We start from the raw sequence: 18,291 nt of genomic DNA on the forward strand, positions 1-18,291 counted from the left end.
AATTAGGAGTGGCGATTTTGTTGGGGTAGTCGGTGCTTTGCAGTTGTGAATCTTGCACCATCTGGCAGTCCGTGACTCATGTGAGAGGTCAGTTTCAGCAGAGTTCGTGTTTGGAGCACAATGTAAACACACCTGATGAAGTATGGACAAGACAACATTGGGCACAGCAGAAGTCCATCACAGCTGCTACACCTCCTCTAGATGACCTTCTCAACTTGGGAGAACGTGTCATCATCATAATCGCCCGTGAACTCGCTGAATCAATGGCATCCACGTCCTTGCTCGCCATTGTTTACATCCGCTGTGAGACTCTGGAAATCTGCTGGCACCATAGTGCATTCTGGGAAAAACAGGGGGCCCCCAGGGGCATTATGGGAAACATTAAAGTACCGAATGAGGGGTCTATTAAAGCAAATGATAAAATGTGAAATTTGTTGGATATTTGCATGCCACAACTCACTGAAACTCCTTGTGAATGCGCCATTGGCATGCTGGATGTTGGTATGACAGCACGGAACATCAGAAGTGCAAATGTTCATGAATCAAATATCAGCTGGCTAAGGAGGAGGTTCCATGACACAGGGAGGACATGCGACAGACCATAGAATACTTATGAGATATCGTGTTCCTGCTCATGTCCCAATAGTGAACACTGTTGTCCAGAATTTCTTGAGGGAGCAGTGGCAGGCCATTCCTCAACAGGAAATTCATCATTTAGTGGGTTCCATGTACAGACGTTTTGTTGCATTTAATTGCAGCACTTGGTGGTCATATGCGTTACTGACTGTGATTTGATCCAGAATATTACCTTTCTGTTTATCAACTCCATAAACTCAAACACAACTTCATTTATTGTTGTAAGTGACATTCTATACAAAATCTGACAGAAAATTTATTTGTAAAGCAATATTAAAGGATACTTGTGTTTCTTTTGTTGTTTAGTATATATATATATATATATATATATATATATATATATATATATATATAGGTATGTGGGGGCATTGCCATGGATGCATTGGTGGGTGGTGAGAGCAATCTTAAAATGGATTCTGTAGATTCTGGGGAGCCAGTGAAGGTTATGGAGAATAGGTGTAATGTGTTCCTGTTTACGTACTCTCATCAGAATTCTAGCTGCACTGTTTTGAATGTATTGGAGCCTTTGAAGGTTTTTTCCAGAGATCCCAAAGAGCAGGGAGTTACCGTTGTCAAGTCTAGAGGAGAAAAAGGCATGGATGCGTTTTTCAGTATCAATAATGACATCATACTGTAGTGAGTGTAGTTTCAAGTTGGTGAAATGCTTTGGTTTTTGCTGCCCAAATATCCATGAGTGGAATTGGAAAGAAGTGAAGTCTTTGTCGCCTAAAGAACTAGCTGAGGAACAGCAGTGGGGACGGACAAACCAGTAACCCGGTGTCACTCCTGGCAATTACCCCTCAGAGAGCACGGCCTCTGGACAGGAACCAAATTGATGCTTTTGCTGTTAATCACAACAACAGGCACATTGCGCTATTATGAAGACACCAATGGCAGATGAAAGATTACTTTTGGCATTTTCTCCCCTGAGGATATAGGCTACATGTTTCGGTCTGTGAATATTTGTATTGAACAGTAACCTAGGTCTGTTTGTGTGATTTTTGATTTTCTGTATGTCATTAGTGGCTGTCGCAGATCAGAATGTGACTATGTGTATGCATGCTCGTGAATGTGGCAGAGAGCCGTCCCCACACACGAGCCCACAGCACCCTCATAAAAATGCCAAGTGCTCCCATAGCACCTGCAGAAAAAAATCTCTGGAGCCGCCACTGAGCCTGCCGCACGTGCGCACACACACACACACAATATATATATATATATATATATATATATATATATATATATATATATATATATATATATATATATATATATAAATCCGGAAATCACAATATATGATTTTTTTTATAATTTATTTGTATGTTACTGCTGCAAATAAGTATTTGAACACCTGTGAAAATCAGTGTTAATATTTGGTACAGTAGCCTTTGTTTGCAACTACAGAGGTCAAACGTTTCTTGTAGTTTTTCACCAGGTTTGCACACACTGCAGCAGGGAGTTTGGTCCACTCCTCCATACAGATCTTCTCTAGATCTTTCAGGTTTGGAGTTTCAGCTCCCTCCATTGATTTTCTATTGAGTTCAGGTCTGGAGACTGGCCAGGCCACTCCAAGACCTTGAAATGCTTCTTACGGAGTCCCTCCTTAGTTACCCTGGCTGTGTGTTTGGGGTCATTGTCATGCTGGAAGACCCAGCCATGACCCATCTTCAATGCTCTTACTGAGGGAAGGAGGTTGCCAAAATCTCACAATACACGACCCCATCCATCCTCCCTTCAATACGGTGTAGTCGTCCTGTCCCCTTTGCAGAAGAGCACCCCCAGAGTATGATGTTTCCACCCCATGCTTCATGGTTGGGATAAGGAGGGATAATAAGTGATTAAAAAAATCATACATTGTGATTTCCAGAGTTTGTTTTTTTTTAGATTATGTCTCTCACAGTGGATATGCACCTAAGATGAAAATTTCAGACCCCTCCATGATTTCTAAGTGGGAGAACTTGCAAAATCGCAGGGTGTTCAAATACTTATTTTCCTCACTGTATGTATGTGTGTGTGTGTGTGTTTGTGTGTTACATGAATTGTGACTGTTCCTTCATCAACCAATCACTGAGTGCATGAAGTAGTGAAGTAGCCGTTGCAATAATCCAGCACATGACTTCTTTTCAGGTCAGTTTTATTTGTATAATACCAAATCACAACAGATATTATAAAAATGCACATTACATGTAAAGCAAATCTTGATTGCACTGTGTGTATCATTTACAGAGACCCAACATTTCCACTAGAGCAAGCACTTCAGGCACTTTTACATTTTAATCTGCTGTCTGAAAAAAGGAAAAAAAAACTGTTGTGTTTTATTTTCTGGCCTTGTAACATTTTCAGTAATTTATCCAGTTTTAGTTTCAGTGTCTGATGTAAAACATGATAAATCACTTTATGTACAGTACATGCTGTTCACTGACAGAAAAACAAACATGATAAAATGACTTCAGTGAACTCAAGTGGATCCAGTTACTTATTGTTACAGATATGATAGAACCCTCTGTGCGTGTGTGCACGCACGCATGTGCCAATGTTTACATTTGGCGAGGGCCAGTCCTCAACCTTCTCTTGGATGCTCGGCTTCGTACTGTCACCTTTGGGTTGCCAGCGCCAGGTTGGGAAGGGGCGGCAAGGCTCTGAGGGGCGCGGCGCTGCAGGTTGACTGAACTGGGCTTCTTTTTGCTGCTTTCTTTAGAGTCTGAGCTCTCCTCTTCTGCATGAAGTGGGTAACAAATGACACACTGTTAGGAGAGTAAGATGTTTTTCTGAAATAACAGAAATGTCATAGTTTGTCATCAGGTCATTTATCATATAGTCTCAAAAGGGTCCGTTCTTGGCCTAATCCTATGGCACACAATCCTGCAAAGTTCAATGAAGACCACTGATTATTTATTTACTTATTTTGCAGATGGAGATGCAGATAGAGATGTTTTCATCAAATGGAGAATTCAAGCACTGATTAGGATTCTGCAGGGAGATCTGAAACTTCACAATGACAATGATGAGACCACAAGCTGTGACAGTGAGCAGGAGGCTCGGTAGAGGTTGGACAATTAACTGCAGAGACCATTTATCTGTTCTGTTGCAGAAAATCATGGCAGTAACAGACACAAAACCCAGGATGAATCCAATTCAATAAATTTGTCCAAATCTTGCTGTTCATGAATGAGCCAAACAAATATGAACTACAAAATTGAAGAAAATCAGCCAATTAAACAATGACATTGAGTACCATGTCAGCACAAATACAGTAAAACTCACATATCATAGATTCAGGTGGCCCAGCGAATTTTGTCCATTATAATTGAAGTTTGTTATATGTATAAAACAGACAAAATCCATATATATATATATATATAAACAGACAAAAATCCGTTATATGTATAAAATTGACAAAATCTGTTATATATAAAACGGACAAAACAGAAAAAATCCGTTATATATACAAAACGGACAAACTCCATTATATGTATGTAACAGACAAAATCCATTTTATATATATATAAAATCGACAAAATCTGTTCTATGTATGTAACAGACAAAATCTGTGATATGTATAAAATGGACAAAATCTGTTATATGTATAAAACAGACAAAATCTGTTATATGTATGTAACAGACAAAATCCATGATATGTATAAAATGGACAAAATCTGTTATATGTATGTAACAGACAAAATCCATGATATGTATAAAACAGACAAAATCTGTTATATGTATAAAACATACAAAATCCATGATATATATAAAATGGACAAAATCTGTTATATGTATAAAACGGACAAAATCTGTTTTATATGTATAAAACATAAAAACCGCTATATGTATAAAATGGCCAACATCTGTTATATGTATGTAACAGACAAAATCCATGATATGTATGAAATGGACACAATCTGTTATATGTATAAAACAGACAAAATCTGTTATATGTATGTAACAGACAAAATCCATGATATGTATAAAATGGACACAATCTGTTATATGTATAAAACAGACAAAATCTGTTATATGTATGTAACAGACAAAATCCATGATATGTATAAAATGGACACAATCTGTTATATGTATAAAACAGACAAAATCTGTTATATGTATGTAACAGACAAAATCCATTTTATATATATATATAAAATCGACAAAATCTGTTCTATGTATGTAACAGACAAAATCTGTGATATGTATAAAATGGACAAAATCTGTTATATGTATAAAACAGACAAAATCTGTTATATGTATGTAACAGACAAAATCCATGATATGTATAAAATGGACAAAATCTGTTATATGTATGTAACAGACAAAATCCATGATATGTATAAAACAGACAAAATCTGTTATATGTATAAAACATACAAAATCCATGATATATATAAAATGGACAAAATCTGTTATATGTATAAAACGGACAAAATCTGTTTTATATGTATAAAACATAAAAACCGCTATATGTATAAAATGGCCAACATCTGTTATATGTATAAAACATACAAAATCCATGATATATATAAAATGGACAAAATCTGTTATATGTATAAAACGGACAAAATCTGTTTTATATGTATAAAACATAAAAACCGCTATATGTATAAAATGGCCAACATCTGTTATATGTATAAAACAGACAAAATCCATTTTATATGTATAAAACATAAAAACCGCTATATGTATAAAATGGCCAACATCTGTTATATGTATGTAGCAGACAAAAACCATGATATGTATAAAACGGACAAAATCTGTTATATGTATGTAACAGACAAAATCCATGATATGTATAAAATGGACACAATCTGTTATATGTATAAAACAGACAAAATCTGTTATATGTATATAACAGACAAAATCCATGATATGTATAAAATGGACACAATCTGTTATATGTATAAAACAGACAAAATCTGTTATATGTATGTAACAGACAAAATCCATGATATGTATAAAATTGACACAATCTGTTATATGTATAAAACAGACAAAATCTGTTATATGTATGTAACAGACAAAATCCATGATATGTATAAAATGGACAAAATCTGTTATATGTATAAAACAGACAAAATCCATTATATGTATAAAACAGAAAAAATCCGTTTTATATATATAAAACGGACAAACTCCATTATATGTATGTAACAGACAAAATCCATTTTATATATATATATAAAATTGACAAAATCTGTTCTATGTATGTAACAGACAAAATCTGTGATATGTATAAAATGGACAAAATATGTTATACATAAAAAATGGACAAAATCTGTTATATGTATGAAACAGACAAAATCTGTTATATCTATGTAACAGACAAAATCCATGATATGTATAAAATGGACAAAATCTGTTATATGTATAAAACAGACAAAATCTGTTATATGTATGTAACAGACAAAATCCATGATATGTATAAAACAGACAAAATCTGTTATATGTATGTAACAGACAAAATCCATGATATATATAAAATGGACAAAATCTGTTATATGTATAAAATGGACAAAATCTGTTTTATATGTATAAAACATAAAAACCGCTATATGTATAAAATGGCCAACATCTGTTATATGTATGTAGCAGACAAAAACCATGATATGTATAAAACGGACAAAATCTGTTATATGTATGTAACAGACAAAATCCATGATATGTATAAAATGGACACAATCTGTTATATGTATAAAACATAAAAACCGCTATATGTATAAAATGGCCAACATCTGTTATATGTATGTAACAGACAAAATCCATGATATGTATAAAATGGACAAAATCTGTTATATGTATAAAACAGACAAAATCCATTTTATATGTTTAAAACATAAAAACCGCTATATGTATAAAATGGCCAACATCTGTTATATGTATGTAGCAGACAAAAACCATGATATGTATAAAACGGACAAAATCTGTTATATGTATGTAACAGACAAAATCCATGACATGTATAAAATGGACACAATCTGTTATATGTATAAAACAGACAAAATCTGTTATATGTATGTAACAGACAAAATCCATGATATGTATAAAATGGACAAAATTTGTTATATGTATAAAACAGACAAAATCTGTTATATGTATGTAACAGACAAAATCCATGATATGTATAAAATGGACACAATCTGTTATATGTATAAAACAGACAAAATCTGTTATATGTATGTAACAGACAAAATCCATGATATGTATAAAATGGACAAAATTTGTTATATGTATAAAACAGACAAAATCTGTTATATGTATGTAACAGACAAAATCCATGATATGTATAAAATGGACAAAATCTGTTATATGTATAAAACGGACAAAATCTGTTTTATATGTATAAAACATAAAAACCGCTATATGTATAAAATGGCCAACATCTGTTATATGTATGTAACAGACAAAATCCATGATATGTATAAAACGGACAAAATCTGTTATATGTATGTAACACACAAAATCTATTATATGTATAAAATGGACACAATCTGTTATACGTGTAAAATGGACAAATATGTCCATTTTAAAATACTTTATGACATAGAGCCACAACCCTAATCAGAAACTGTTGAGCATCTCAGATGCACATGGTTCAGAATACTGCAGTTTGTTGATGTGAGCTAATTGACCACCCCCCCCCCCTCCGCAACACTCCCCCAACATGTAACCCCCATGCAAGCTCCTCCCACACACAGGCCCCCCATGCCTCTCCACAAGCACACACCCCACTTCCACACAGGCTCCCCTACATTCAACCCTCTGTATGCACCCCCCCGCCCCCCACCGCAAGCTTCCCCACCCTAGCTAGCATGTCCTCAAAGCTCAGTAAAAACAGTGTGGGATTCATCTTTTCACTATAAAGTGCTTGGTATATTTTCTCACCATCGTCTTCCTCGACACTGTTTACAGCAGCAGGATTTGGGTTTTGAGGCTCAGCAGCAGATTCTGAAAGAGACATGATGGTTTCATCCAAACCCTTAACAAGGCTGTTCATCAATTCAACCACACAACCACAATCAAAACATTCAGCGGCTGGATAAAGTGGACGTACCCGGTACTGGCAGATCAGGGACTGCTGGAGCTGTATGAAGACAAATAATTAAAAAACAACTGCTGAATCTCTTAAAACATGGTGGTGAACCAGTACACATGTAAAGCTAAAAATCTGGAGTAAAAGAGGGTGAAGTTGCCCACATTGGGAACATCTCCGAAGAATTTCAGGAATAAACGTCACCAACTCTGTAACAGCACCCAAATTCATCATCACACAATGTCATCAACTTTTTTCTCATGCCTTGAAATAAGACTTAGAACTCAAGAGCATTTCTGGCATTTGTTAAAAGAAATATACAGTGCATATTTTTGTACCTGTTCAGTCGTCTGAAGGTATTTTTCAGTGTTTTTTCAGTTCTTAAGTAATTAGTTTTCACGGATTTTGATGAAATTTCACCACAGATAGATATTAGGTCAAGGAAAACCACTGAATTTTGGAGGTGATCTGGATCTGGATCTGGATTCTGGATCAAGTTTCACTTTACACGTACAGGCATTGAAGGATTACTTCAAAACCACTTCACAGATTCTCACCAAATTTGCACCAGAGATATATCATATACGAGGTCTATTAGAAAAGTATCCGACATTATTATTTTTTTCAAAAACCATATGGATTTGAATCACATGTGATTGCGTCAGCCAGGCGTGAACCTTCGTGCGCATGCGTGAGTTTTTACATGCCTGTCGGTTGCGTCATTCGCCTGTGAGCAGGCTTTTGAGTGAGGAGTGGTCCACCCCCTCGTCGTTTTTTTCATTCGGCGCGCGGAATTCCTCCACACGTCTGTCTCAATGTGCTGAAAAAGTGCTGATGGAAACGTCTTTTCACAATTCCTGTACTAGTCAGATGACATCCCAGATAAAACACAGCGTCCAGTTTGGAAATGAATGGCACATTCCACTGTTACAGGAGTTTTTGTCATGGAAAGAGGAGAGGAGGCTTCGCGCATCGCAGCGGTGCCGCATGGGGCAAAGCAACGCCGTGATGAAGCCTCACAGGACATGTTCTGGCATGTCCAGGCACATCCACAATTTCTCGGATAATCACTCGATGGAAAAACCACAGACAGCTGTCTGAACGCCATCTCAAAGCCGTCCTGTGAGACCAAAACGGAAGTGGTTTTGTCTCGCTCCAGTAGCGAATCCATCGTGACGCGCGAAGCCTCCGCTCGGCTTTCCATGACAAAATCTCTTGTTAAAAGTGAAATCTGCCGGAAAATGGTTGATGTCCAGCTCTTGTGATAACCAGAGAAATTGCACACGATGGTCACGGATCCATACATCCATCCGTTTAGAAATGAAATGGTTGCTCAGCCTGTCGATGGTGGCTTCGGAGCGCAGCGCACCACCAGTCGCTCTGGGCCATCCTTAAAGCGACAGTAACACTCCGTAATCTCTTTGAAGCCCATAAAACTTTCACCAAAAACCATCTGAATTTCTCGAATGGTGTCCACTTTGATGTCCCTCACAGTTTCTGAAAAAATTTTGATCAAGCAAAGCGGCAGTCTCTGAGCCATTCCTAAACAATGAAAAAAACGACAAGAGGGGTGGACCACTCCTCACTCAAAGTCTGCTCACAGGCGAATGACGCAACCGATAGGCGTGACAAAAACTCACGCATGTGCACGAAGGTTCAAGCTTGGCTGAGTAATCACACGTGATTCAAATCCATATGGTTTTTGAAAAGAATAATAAGGTCGGATACTTTTCTAATAGACCTCGTATTAATGCATGGAAGACTCTACTGAATTTTTGAGGTGATTCAGTGTTGCAGACCGAACAGTCCCCCCCTAAAAATTGGTCCACCCTGCCTTCACTGCGCATGCCTCATTTGGGACAACAGCAGCACGTTTGAGTCTGACTCGCTACACCAAAAGGGACCAAAGGGAATAATGTGATTATTACCATCAGATGACAAAGTAAAACCTCTTAAATCATTCTAAAGTCAGTTTTAAGCAGAAACAAGGCCTTTTTAAGCAGAAAACGAGGCGATAGTCGGCGAGTCGTTACTGACGCTCTGAAATGACGTAGGCGCAGCAGCAACAGTGGCACTCTGATCTGTCCACCGTCTTTTATTATAAAATAATGCTGAATTTATGTGGAAATGACTGTTGTACAAAAGCTTCAGATACCTGTTGCTGAGATAGATGATGACTGGAGTGCAGTTTGAAACAGAAACGAGGTGATAATTGGTGAACCGCGAGTGACGCTCAGAAATGACACTGCTGAGCTCTGAAATTATGCCTGCGCAGTGAAGGCAGGGCGGACCATTTTTTAAGGGGGACAGTTCGGTCAGTGGCACCTGATCTGGATTCTGGATCAAGATTTCACTTTAAAAACAACCACAAAAACACAAAAACAACAACAAGATCCAGAGAATATGGAGAGCTTTGTACATGTAAGCGGCAAGGCCAAAAACCAACATTGAATGTCTGTTACCTTCAATCCCTCAGGCGGCACTGTATTAAAAACCAACATCATTGTGTAAAGGATCTTACCGTGTGGGCTCAGGAACACTTCAGAAAACCATTGTCAGTTAACACAGTTTGTCACTACATCTACAAGTGCAACTTAAAACTCTACCATGCAAAGCCAAAGCCATACATCAACAACATCCAGAAACGCCACGCCTTCTCTGGGCCTGAGCTCATTTGAAATGAACAGACGCAAAGTGGAAAAGTGTGCTGTGGTCTGATGAGTCCACATTTCAAACTGTTTTTGGAAATCATGGATGTCATGTCCTCCGGACAAAAGAGGAAAACAACCATCCAGATTGTTACCAGCGCTACGTTCAAAAGCCAGCATCTGTGATGGTATGGGGGTGTGTTAGTGCCCACGGCATGGGCAACTTACACATCTGTGATGGCACCATCAATGCTGAAAGGTACATCCAGGTTTTGGAGCAACACATGCTGCCATCCAAGCAACGTCTTTTTCAGGACGTCCCTCCTTATTTCAGCAAGACAATGCCAAGCCACATTCTGCACGTGTTACAACAGCGTGGCTTCATAGTAAAAGAGTATGGGTACTAGACTGGCCTGCCTGCAGTCCAGACCTGTAACCCATTGAAAATGTGTGGTGCAGAATACGACAACAGCGACCCCGGACTGTTGAACAACTGAAGTCGTACATCAAGCAAGAATGGGAAATAATTCCACCTACAAAGCTTCAACAATTAGTGACCTCAGTTCCCAAACGCTTATTGAGTGTTGTTAGAAGGAAAGGTGATGTAACACAGTGGTAAACATGCCACTGTCCCAGCTTTTTTGAAACATGCTGCAGGCATCCATTTCAAAATGAGCAAATATTTGCACAAAAACAATAAAGTTTATCAGTGTGAACATTAAATATCTTGTCTTTGTGGTGTATTCAACTGAATATAAGTTGAAGAGGATTGGCAAATCATTGTATTCTCTTTTTACTTACATTTCACACAGAGTCCCAACTTCATTGGAATTGGGGTTGTAGGCTATGAAGGATTACTTCAAAAATACTTCACAGATTATCGCCAAATTTGCACCACACGTAGATATTAGGGTGTGGAAGACTCCACAGAATTTTGGAGGTGATCTGGATCCAGATTGGCGGACATCAGAAATCTCTGATTCCTCTTGCTGAAAATGTGGATCCCAAGATATTTATGTATAATGTGTAACCAGATGTAAAAGTCTCACCATCTGCTGTCTCTGCACTGGTGCTTCTGGTGTCTGGAAACATAAATGTGTGTGATGGTTACACACGGCTGACAAACACATTTCTGCACACAATCACTGCAGCAATGTGAGAGGTTGTAAAGAGCTCGAATACACTGCATTATTGTGTTACAGCATCTCATCAGTCATTCTGTACTACCTGATTGTCCTCCTCTATAACTGTGGGTCTCATCTGGGGAAAAAATAAAAAATAAAATAACAGAAATTTTGTTATTTTGACATAAAAGCAGCAAACAAAAACATGCAGCTGAGTTCAGTGAGAATAAAATATGAAGCAGAAGTAGCAGTGATCAGGTTGATCCTTTCATACGTCTTACCGGGTTGATCAGGAGAGATGGCATTCATTCCCTCTGGGGAAAAAAAGGGCTAATCTGAAGAAGCATATCAAATATTATCTCTTTCTCAAACAGACTTTATTAAGTAAAGAAAGCTGAAAAGGAAAAGCAATTTTACTTGTGTACTGATGTGTGTTGTCAAAATTGTCAATGTAGATGGAAAAAATGGGCTTATTCCATTTTTGGAGAGAAAAATAGTTTATTATTTTCTTTTTATCATTGTTATATATATATATATAAAATTTTTATTTTTTGGGCTCACATAGACGAACCTGGCGATAATTATTATCAGAAGCAAGTGTAAGCACCCTATCTTCCCTCTGACGGTGCACAGCGTGGCCATTCTTACTGTACAACTGACACAGGTGTAGTTTTTAAGAAATTACTAGGATGCGCAACACCCTGCGCGTTGATACAAAAACATCATTGTACCAGCCTCCATCTCCCAAAGACAAGATAAATGGACTGCATTTATATAGCGCTTTTCCATCTGCATCAGATGCTCAAAGTGCTTTACAATAATGCCTCACATTCACCCCGATATGAGGGTGCTGCCATACAAGGCGCACCGGGAGCAACTAGTGATTAGTGATTAGGAGCAATTAGTAATTTTCCGGTCAGGCTGGGATTTGAACCGAGGATCTTTTGGTCTCAAGCCCAACATCACCTCCCCATATCCCCTAAAGATCCTCCGTACTCTCCTTTGGTTTCTTCTTTTGCAGACATGAAGTTCCAAATGGCTTTTCTCCATCTCCTTCATAGCGTTTGCTACCCTCTGGTGGAAGTCAGCTACATAATTATTCCCACAGAGTGTGGAAACAAGAATTTTACCTTTATTTTAGTGTTGAGCTTTTACTATATGTGGAGGGCTAATCCTGCCAAACAAACAAACAAACAAAAAAAACCCAGAAGGGTTGCTGCATGTGTGAGCCAGAGGACCAATGCAGACACACACACACACACACACACACACACACACACACACACACACACACACACACACACACACACACACACACACACACACACACACACACACTTTGGTCATGTGGTGTGTTTCTCTGCACACGATCCATCAATCAGGTTTTGCAGAGTCGAGGACCCCAGCAGCTGGAGAAGGTAAAAAAACACGCCCACATTTCACTGATGACGTCTGATGCAGATGGAAAAAGCGCTATATAAATGCAATTTATTTACCATATGGTACTACAGAGTAAAATACATCACAACACAGATGGAAAAAGCGCTATATAAATGCAATTTATTTACCATATGGTACTACAGAGTAAAATACATCACAACACAGTAGTATACAGCATAACCCATATAGTACAACACAATGACTAGTACAGTGCCCTACTATAAAATAAAAAAAAGTACAAATAATACATTATTATATGCATAATACAGTAGCATCACACAGTATAATGCAGTTCTAAACCTCTAAACTGTACTGCATAGTACACTTGGTGCATGATAATACGATGCGACTGTGCCTTCTCGATGCCATGCAGAAATACAAAACACAGCGTACACATTACGGTGCACATCTATCGGTGCAATGAAGGACAAGCGACACAGCACTGAACAGGTTCTCCCATAGGCACAGATCAGTTGTTATATTGAGAAAAATGCTACTGTTTGTGCAAAAGATTATTTCCCATGTTTACATCCAACACACGTAAGTGTCTCTACTGTGGCAAATTACCAAGAGTACACAGAGACTGAAAAATACATTGATATTTTTGGTATTTATATGGATAATGACAAACACAGAAATACACTGATTGAGCACAGCATAGATTTTGTTTGCTCAGAGGCTTGACTTGATCTCTATGAAGCAAATGTACAATTAAACGCAAATACTGATTGTAAAGTGTTTTTTTTTTCCTACCTGTGGGTATTTCCTCCCAGGTGGAGTCTTTGTCTGTTTCAGAAATGTACAGGTTACAGATTACTGTTGTTGTGTACTGCATTCTAAATGTTTAACACTGTGAACATACTGCAATGCTTTATATACTTTGTACTTCATATAGTATTTCCTCTGAAGATATGTATTTCTTTTTTCTGTATCCTCGGACAATTAACAATCTTCCTCAAACAAGCATAATGTATCATGTCCAAGGGAAAGACGAGAAGTCAGTTCAGTGCCCCAGTATGGAAAAATCTCTGCTAGCAGTACTACAGTTGTGTGGTAGCAATACTACTGTAGCATGATAGTAATATGGCAGTTGTATGGTAGTAATACTAGTGGAATGTGAAAGACGTACTACTACAGTAGCAAGGTTGTAATATCGCAAAACTGGAAGTTACCTATTGACAGGGATTGGATTACTCCATCTGAAAACACAAAAGAGTTTATGTAAAACCACAAACTGCTGACACATTAGTTGGTTAATCAAGAGTTTGCCTTACCGCTGGAGTCCAGCTCTCCCTCGACCAACAGGATGATCAGAGCCAACAGAATAACAAAGATCCTGCAACAAGAAATCGCCCATCTTCAGTCTGAGAAGTTTACTACTAAAACCATGAATGTAGCTCATGACTGCAGTCAACAATTTTAGCACTAATGTACATATTTTCAAATATTAAGTTTAAAAGTTGATGGTTTATTTACACAGTGGTGATGTTCAAACCCAAATGAAGCAACTGGCATACAATAAGGACTACTCTTAAGCAGTGTTGGGAAAGTAACTTTGAAAAGTTATTTCATTAGTTACTTTATACAGTTTTATTCTACAGTTACTTTATACAGTTTTATTTTACAGTTACTTTATACAGTTACTTCATTAGCAGCTGCGCGGACAACTTGTCGGCAGCTGCTGAATGTAATTAATGAAGTAACTCATAATCTAATTTGGTTATTTTTAAGATTTAGTACTCAGAAAAGTAACTATTAGTTACTTTGCTGATGAGTTACTTTGCTGATTGCTCAATTTTAAGAGTAACCAAGTTAGATTACTAGTTACCTTATTAGTTACATTACTTATTAGTTGTAAGTTTTTGGCAGATTCTAATAAAGTAATTGCATAAAGCTGCTAATGAAGTAACTGCATAAAGTAAATGTATAAAGCAACTAAAAAAGTAACGTCAAAGTTACTTTCACAACACTGCTCTTAAGGACGGGGAACGTCCAATCACCTCTAGACTTCTATCCGAGTAATATTCTCGCTGCTTCGCGTGGCCAAGGAGGATGTGTCTACAGTAGAAGCAGAAACAAGACACTGTACAAACAAGCGAGAAACGCATTCACAAAGGAGATCAAAGTAGTAGAGAGGTGCTACAGCAAAAAGCTGGAAATCAGGTGTGGACATCAAAATCACCAGAAACAAGAGATATCCACCCCAGCTGATAACCAGGCCAATGACCTGAAGACATTCTGCTGTAGGTTCGAGTGGCCACCACCATCAACACACATCACTAGTCCTGGTTCACACATCAAATAGCCATTCATACTCTCTGCACTACCCCATCCCTCTCCACTGTCACCGCAAAAGCACTCAGGATCTGTGAACAAGATGTGTATCAACTGTTGAGGAAACAAAAGATCAGAAAGTCTGTGCTGGCCAGCTGATGCCCATTAAGGCTGCTGGACAGAGGTGTTTGGCGATGCTGTATCTTTGCAGGAGAATGAAGGTGTATGTTTTTTTCCTGTCTTATTGTATGGTTGGGAGACTTGGATGCTAACCAGTGACCTTAGGTCACTACTGTATGTCTTTGGTACTAGGCCTCTTCGGAACATCCTTGAGTTCTGTTGGAATGACTTTGCATCAAATGAGTGGTTACTTAGGGAGACTAAGATGAGGAAGATCACTTGCATAGTGAGGGAACATCAGTTTCAACATTTTGGCCATGTGACATGTTTCTCTGTGCATGATCCAGCACACCAGTACCTGAGTGCTGAGGACCCCAGTAGCCAGAGAAGACCAAGGGGAGGCTTACGTTAAAATTTTGCAGAAAATGTTGCAGAGTAAAATATACTCTGCCAGGATAACATCTGGTCCCAGTCCTACCAGAGTTAAATGCACTCTATTATAGAGTGAATTCAGCTCTACCATCTTGTCAAATCAAGTTTTTCAACTCCAATAAGAGGCATTCACAGCATGATAGAGTTGATTTTACACTTTGATAGAGTTGATTTAGCACTGTGATAGAGCATATTTAACTCTATTTGGACTGAGACCAAATGTAGTCCTGGCAGAGTACATTTTACTCTGCAACATTTACTGTGTAGATGGTTACTTTAGAGATGTGGGAATTGACTGGTTGTGTGTCTGGGTGGTTGCCATCCAGGACCCAAGGCGGTTCCGTGGTGTTGTGGATGCAGTGAACCCCAGTACCAGCGCATTCTCCGAGACTTGACTTGAGATTCTGGTGCTATGTTGAGCACTTTGTAATTTTCCGCAGTTACAGTGCTCTATAAATAAATGATTAAAATATGATTGAAATATTACATGCAAAATTTGGAACAACAACAAAACAGATGAGGGAGGCATTGAAGGGAGGCCAACATTAGATTTCCTAGATCAGGTGAAATCTGTATGTTTGTACAACTCTATGAGTTTTCATGAAGTGAACCAGAGCATAAGCACATCACAGGAATCAATTCTAGAAGACAGGCACAAGTCACCGAGATGATACCATATCACTGACAGTCAGTGCACAGACTGAGACAACAGACAGGACTCTCAGAGACGTCTGAGCCTCATAATAAGCTCATTGACGAGGGTGACATCTAACACCACTGGAAAAATCCAGTCCATCACATCAGCTGTCGCTCCTTCAGTCTGCTGATGACTGAGGCAACCAGATCAATAGTACACATATTCACCTACAGCGATGTGGTTGCTTCCAGGTCTCCAAACCTTCACAAAGCCACTGTAACGCAGAGCTGTCCAAGCTTCCTTGACAGCAGTAAAAGATGCTCATTCTTGCTGAGAGAAAGAACATTCCAGGTGGCAACCAGCATGAACAACTTCAGGTTTTTAACCGGGGTGGTGCTCTTTAGTGGGCACCCCCTCTGCACCGCTCCACTCTCCACCCTCCAGAAACAAGACCTTTGGTGCTCTTCAGTGCTTTGATCTTTTTCAGAGATGAGGCTCTATGCAGCTTTTCTACATCACCTTCAAATTGTGTACCAACATCTGATGGAAGGCAGCAGCACCGTTACGCCCATAGAACATGGAAACATGATATTTTCCAATGCTGGACTTTGTAAAGTCCTTTACAGCGGCTGAAATGCCAATTCAGCCACCAAGACCCCAGAAAAGGAATTACCTGTAGGCTGGAGGACCATGTACAGTCCCTGGATGCAGTTTAACATCATGCCCAGTACATCTTAATGTTAAAAGTTTTGTTACCACAGAATTTTGTTTTTTCTAGAAAATTGCACATTAGATATTTTTCTTGATGAGTGGGTCGACATAAATTTTAACTGTCCAAACATTCAGATTTTATAATACTTCAAGCACCATTAAGATGGGCTGTTTAGTGCCACTGTGCAAAAATATGAAGAAATTAAAAATAAGTTCAGTAGTGATATGATCACTTAGAATAAGACACAAGATGTTATTTTTACTGAGCAATTTAAAATTTATAAAAGTTAAGTGGATTTTTTAAAGGCCCAGTAACAGCAAATTTCGGGTCATTTTTTTTCTTGAAAATAAATTCCAAACATGTTCATAATATTTAATAAAATCAGTATAATTGTAGCAGAGTTGTCACTGATTTTTTTTTTTTCTTGTTTGTGTAATTTGGCAGTTTTAAAAAATTGTGCATTATGTCCTGTCAAGATGAATTCACTACTTCAGACTTATTAAAATTAATCTGACCACATAGAATTCAGCATCTCCCAAAAAGGCTGCAAGCACAGGAAGAGGTGAGGTTTTCCTCCCTGATCTCAATCAGGAGTCCATCAGTTCAGATGCTCATATAAAAAAAAGACAAGGAAGAGAACAAAGGTGAACATACCTGATCAGCATGTTTCTGTGAGGTCACAGGTTCCTGGCTTCTGTCTGGCACCAGGTACTGAACTGACTTTGATGTGGCGCCACAGGAGTCTGACGGGGAGCAGCGGCAGCATCACCTTTATACTCACCAAAATGTCACCAGCTCAGTGCGTCTGCGTGTGTGTTTCATGTTTCTGCTTTGAGTGGAGAAGAATCAAACACCTGTGTTTCTAACCCTGCAACACCCCCCCAACCCTCAACCACAAAATTTAGTCTTAACTTCAAGTAGTTCAAACTAAACTCAGCCTAAACCTGAAGGATTTGAAGGTTTTTACAACTGTATTTACATTAAAGCTCTCTGACAACTGCTGCTTTTGTGGAAAAAAAGCTTGAAAAAAATATTTTAGGAAGGAATAAATGGATGGGGGATGTGTGGAGGAGATTACGCCCAAAATCACAGCAACAAAAGGCTAGCGACCTTCTTTGTAGTTGTCCGTTAATTCGTAATAAAAAAAAATGAATGAATCAACTTGTTTTTCAGCTGCCCTCGAATGTTCAGCGTCACTGTAGCAGATCCAGAGCAGATTCACTTTTCATGGTGTGGAGAAACACACCACA

General features: G+C 38.4%; 1 protein-coding gene across 1 annotated transcript; it reads right to left on the reverse strand.

Annotated features, from left to right (window-relative positions):
• Positions 1-2,753: 2,753 nt before the first annotated feature.
• si:ch211-133n4.6 (uncharacterized protein LOC797776 homolog) lies at positions 2,754-17,833 on the reverse strand. The gene is made up of 10 exons (XM_034161236.1): positions 17,696-17,833; positions 14,141-14,202; positions 14,039-14,065; positions 13,620-13,652; positions 11,708-11,740; positions 11,530-11,562; positions 11,352-11,384; positions 7,676-7,705; positions 7,502-7,569; positions 2,754-3,350 (listed from the first exon to the last, which is right to left on the reverse strand). The coding sequence occupies exons 1-10, from the start codon at positions 17,704-17,706 to the stop codon at positions 3,174-3,176; spliced, it is 507 nt and encodes a 168-aa protein (XP_034017127.1). The 5' UTR covers positions 17,707-17,833; the 3' UTR covers positions 2,754-3,173.
• Positions 17,834-18,291: the final 458 nt, after the last annotated feature.

This window comes from Thalassophryne amazonica, chromosome 20 (assembly GCF_902500255.1).
Source record: "Thalassophryne amazonica chromosome 20, fThaAma1.1, whole genome shotgun sequence".
NCBI classification, from domain to species: domain Eukaryota; kingdom Metazoa; phylum Chordata; class Actinopteri; order Batrachoidiformes; family Batrachoididae; genus Thalassophryne; species Thalassophryne amazonica.

Bases quoted from the DNA above. Each gene is read 5' to 3' on its own strand.
- si:ch211-133n4.6 (XM_034161236.1), bottom strand. The intron at 11,563-11,707 runs GTAAGACGTATG...TTTTTTCCCCAG, and splicing joins CATCTCTCCTGATCAACCCG to ATGAGACCCACAGTTATAGA. The intron at 11,385-11,529 runs GTAGTACAGAAT...TTATGTTTCCAG, and splicing joins TTATAGAGGAGGACAATCAG to ACACCAGAAGCACCAGTGCA.